Source organism: Sinocyclocheilus grahami, unplaced genomic scaffold (assembly GCF_001515645.1).
Source record: "Sinocyclocheilus grahami isolate Dianchi unplaced genomic scaffold, SAMN03320097.WGS_v1.1 scaffold924.1, whole genome shotgun sequence".
NCBI lineage: Eukaryota > Metazoa > Chordata > Actinopteri > Cypriniformes > Cyprinidae > Sinocyclocheilus > Sinocyclocheilus grahami.
Window position 1 is genome coordinate 466,206 of NW_015506103.1, and position 4,888 is coordinate 471,093.

General features: G+C 37.5%; 1 protein-coding gene across 1 annotated transcript in view; it reads left to right on the forward strand.

The window, feature by feature from the left end:
• Positions 1-676: 676 nt before the first annotated feature.
• The window catches only part of LOC107564339 (vesicle-associated membrane protein-associated protein A-like), an 8,080-nt gene continuing 3,868 nt past the window's right edge, over positions 677-4,888 (forward strand). The window contains exons 1-3 of the mRNA XM_016249392.1: positions 677-900; positions 1,743-1,846; positions 3,156-3,251. Coding sequence (XP_016104878.1) covers positions 681-900; positions 1,743-1,846; positions 3,156-3,251 — 420 coding nt within the window. The 5' untranslated portion in view covers positions 677-680. The remainder of the gene's footprint in view (positions 901-1,742; positions 1,847-3,155; positions 3,252-4,888) is intronic.

The following is a 4,888-nucleotide window of genomic DNA, read 5'->3' on the forward strand; positions in this document are numbered from 1 at the left end:
ACAGTAATCAAAAAAGCTCACGGACAGGTTATTGCTGACAGAATAGCACATTCGGTAAGGCAAACGCAAAAAATATCATTATATTATCCATCAGAAACATTATCAACAGCCAAAAACAGTAGCAATTATCACTAGTACACAGATCTCGAACAAGTGCAGAATGAAATGAAATAGCCTACGCAGACGCTAGCCATGAAAGTCTATGCTATTTCATTCAGTATAGCAGTAGTACATTTTCACAAAGTCATGCTAAAAACATTCATAAGAGCACTAGACAAAGTTATCATCTATATAGCAGTGATTATTAAAGAAAACTATAACAGTGATATGTATTGTTGCATGATTAATAAACAACTGATAAAATTATCCACCCCTATAGTAAAATATGAACACATTTTGATGCAATAAATGTGGTATAATTTAACAGTGTTCATCCCTCCAAAACATCTTTCACAAACGTCTACATGTATATCTCTTTTAAAGTGTTTAGTGTATATAATGAGTTGTATTTGTAGGGGTTATTATAGCACAATTCTTAACCCAACCCCGGACCTCACAAATTTTAAAGCCCTGAATTTTAAGGCCATGAATTCATGCTATGTTTTCTGTGATGTATCAGATCTTCTCACAGTGTCTTAACCAGATACTTATTGAGCAGTATGTGTTTTATCTGTTATTTAATGTGGACCAAGATTTTCTTGGCTTGGTTCATCTCCAAATGTGATGTTCTTCTCCTTTTCTTCTCAGGTCCTTTCACAGATGTCGTCACTGCGAACCTGAAGCTAAAGAATCCATCAGATAAGAAAGTATGTTTTAAAGTGAAGACCACAGCGCCGCGCAGATACTGCGTACGGCCGAACAGTGGCATCATCGACCCCGGGGCCACGCTCTTCATTTCAGGTCAGTCCACCAGAGTTCAGCAATCCAAAATATTTGGCTTGAAATTGTTTTTTTTATGAGGCCAAAATCATTGACCAAAACAATGACGTTTAATTAGCACTTCTCCAATGCCGTGTTAGAACTTGGTTGACAATATCGATCTTTATTTTGATGAACCGAGATCTTTTAAGTCTATGCTTTTGTTACTTTTGAAAGGTAACAAAGTCTCAGCTTTCAAATTCTGTCAATTTTAACGAAGAATTCAAACAGTTAAATGCTGTTTTGTTGCTCTTTAATGTGGCGTGTTAGATGGCTGTAGTGAATCGATCATGTCTTCCTCTTTACTACAAGTTATAGCAGCAAATAAACATGAATGAACATCAGAATGTTTTGAAAGAAACTTACTAAAATCAATCAGTGTTTCATTTGCAGAACTCCGTCAGTAAAACAGCTTATAAACATTGTCACATAATGTTGTCATTTTTTATCTCAGGAAAGACATTCAATGACCATAAACTCAATAGTCAGGAAGAAAAATAACTAACATTATTTAATCTAAGTTTGTTGCTTTAATCTATAGACATTGGTGCTTCTCATAAACTCATGAATACGGCAGTAAATATTGCCTTAAATTTGTGTCTGTTTCTCACACAAAGCCTCATGTGAAGTCTACTTTTATGATGCTTTATTGTTGTTTTTACTGTTATCATAGATAGAATATTCACTATTGTTTCTTGTGCAAAATAATATAGGCTACTGATTAGTTTGATTATGTGCAGATAAGTCGTATTAAACATGTTTATAGAAATGCTTGTATTCTCATGATTAGTTTGATTGTGTTAATACTTGTCTTTATGTCACAGTTATGCTGCAGCCGTTCGATTATGACCCCAATGAGAAAAGTAAACATAAGTTCATGGTACAGACCATCTTCGTCCCTGCAGCCGTTACAGACGCAGAAGCCATGGTAAACCTTGTGAGAGTGTGTGTGTGTGTGTGTGTGTGTGTGTGTGTGTGTGTGTGTGTGTCAGTCAGTCAGTGAGTGTGTGTGCGTGATTGAGTGAGTGTGCGTGTGTTTGAGTGAGTGTGCGTGTGTTTGAGTGAGTGAGTGTGCGTTTGAGTGAGTGAGTGTGTGTGTGTGTTTGAGTGGGTGAGTGTGCATGTGATTGAGTGAGTGTGCGTGTGATTGAGTGTGTGTGTGTGTGTGTGTGTGTTTGAGTGGGTGAGTAAGTGTGTGTGGCGCTGCTGTTCAGTGCTGCAATTGCGTGTTCACACCAGCAGATGGCAGAAAATAGCCTGTTTAGCGCTACTGTTTTAAACCTTTAAGGCCTGACATATGAAATAATAGTCCGAATTTTTTATTTTTATTTTTTAAACTGAACTGTTTAATGAACCTTCAGACAAATATATAAAATATAGAAATTTTACATATGTGTTTTGTATCATATTTGGTTTTTATGGCTCATAGAGAGAGAATATGAAGCTTAATTTTATTCAGAGACTCAAACGGAGCAAAAATATGAATTTGGTGCAGATGCTGATATTTCTATGATGAGATGCTTGTGATGTAAATCAATGAGATCTTTATAACAGTATAGAGCAGATACTGACATAAAATGATCTAAATATCAGCGGTCGCTCTATATCTCCAGTAACATGTCTCAGTGAGATGAGAGTGAAATGCTCCAAACATATAATGCAGTGATTGAGAGCTGAAGAAATAAAGGCTCCTCAGAAGATGTGAGATGTTCTGGAGGCTTGTGAAGATCATTCCTCCGCTGAGGAACAGTGAAAGTAAAGCTTCTGGAAACAAACGCTCCTCAAAAGATCCTGAGGATCAGATTTGAGACTCTAAAACATGATTGATGGAGAATCAAGTAAAGCTGAGCTGCTTCAGTGCAGTAAGTGTTCATCTGGAGATATTACTGACGTTATTCTGACGCTTACTTGATCAAAATCAGTCAAGATTTGACACGAGAAGCTCCAGCTGAAGCTGGACGCTTGTACAATTACACTAAAAGAGCTTTTACTGGATAAAAACTCCAAACTATCAATCGGACGACAGAAGAGATGCAGGAGATTGAGTGTGAAACAGCAAAGATGGATCATTTAGAGGTCTTGGAAATCCATGTATCATATACGATACAGCGGGCTTTATAGGGTTAATGCTTGAATTCCAGTGTAAAGTGTATGTGTGTGTGTCTGTGTGTGTGTGTGTGTAAGGGCAGCTGGTAGTGATTGTGGCTGATGAATTGCCGATTTTTCATGAGTTTCAGTGGAAAGACGTGAAACCCGATGAGCTCATGGATTCCAAACTCAGATGCGTCTTTGAGCTGCCGTCTGAAAACGATAAAGTGGTGAGTACAGAGAGATGAATAGGAGGAAAGGCGTTCACTCCACCCTGTTATACGCTGCTGTAAATTGAATTATAATTCTGTTTTAACAGCAGAACGTGCTTTGCTCTTATGGTAAGGTGCTGTAAGTGATTGTTTTTGACGGCTATCAGTGAAACAGGTGTGAGAGCCAGCCAATCACAAACACTCACTGCCTGTCAATCACTTTATCTCATTCTGATTGGCTGTTGTGTTTGGAGGGCGGGGTTTTAGAGAGTTTGACTCAGTCTGGCAAAACATCTGAAACCACTTACAGCACCCTTTTTATTCCAGCTGTTTAGAGTTTGAAGTTAAGTTTTGAAGCTTAAGCAGTTTTGTTTTCAGTAATAATGTCGTTGTTCCTCCTTTAACTAGCTTGTATGTAGATGCTTTTCACCAGCACTGATGCACACAAGGGCTGCACGATTAATGCAAATAAAACCAAAATCACGATGTGGCTTTGAGCGTGCATTTGAAAATGCAACATGCACCATTTTCCAACAACAGAGAAGCTTTAAGGTCTTCTTGTGGTTTTCTGCCAAAGTAAAAGCTGGATGGTCTAAACATTTATAAATGAGGAAATTAAGCCATAAATATAAATAAATAATTACATAATTAATATTTAAAAATATATATATATATTAATATTTTCCTTAAAGACTAGTGTTGTTTTATTTTACAGTGAAATTATATTATTTATTTTTTCTAAGTAGTATTTTGTAATAATGATAATAATAGTAACAACAACAACAATAATAAAAATAAAAATAATAATTATTATTATTAGCTTATAGTTATATTGATATGTAAACACAAAATATTTGGCCAAATTATGAAGCTGTACAAACAAGCAGTGTTATTTAGTATCATTAACATACTATAATAGATGTATCTATGTATGTATATATCTACAGGTGCATCTCAAAAATTAGAATATGTTTTTTTTTTGTAACTTTAAACTTTCAAATATTCTAGATCCATTGCATGTAAAGTAAAACATTTAAAAAGTTTTTTGTTTTAGTTTTGATAAGTCCAATCCACACAGACAGACACAGACACTCACACACAGACACTCACACACAGACACTCACACACAGACACAGACACTCACAGACACAGACACTCACAGACACAGACACTCACAGACACACTCACAGACACACTCACAGACACACTCACAGACACACTCACAGACACACTCACAGACACAGACACACACACAGACACACACACACAGACACACAACACACAGAGACAGCCACTCACACACACAGAGACAGACACTCTCACACACCCAGACACACACACACAGCCACAGACACCCACACACAGACACTCACACACAGACACTCACAACACACAGACACGCACAACACACAGACACGCACAACACACAGACACGCACAATACACAATACACATCACATCACAGACACAACACACAGACACTCATCACACACATCACACAACACACACATCTCACACACACACACACACATACACACGCACAACACACATCACACCACACACACCCACACACACAACACACACACTCTCACACACGCGTGCGCACGCACACACAACACTCACACGCACACACAACACTCACACACACACACACACACACACACACACACA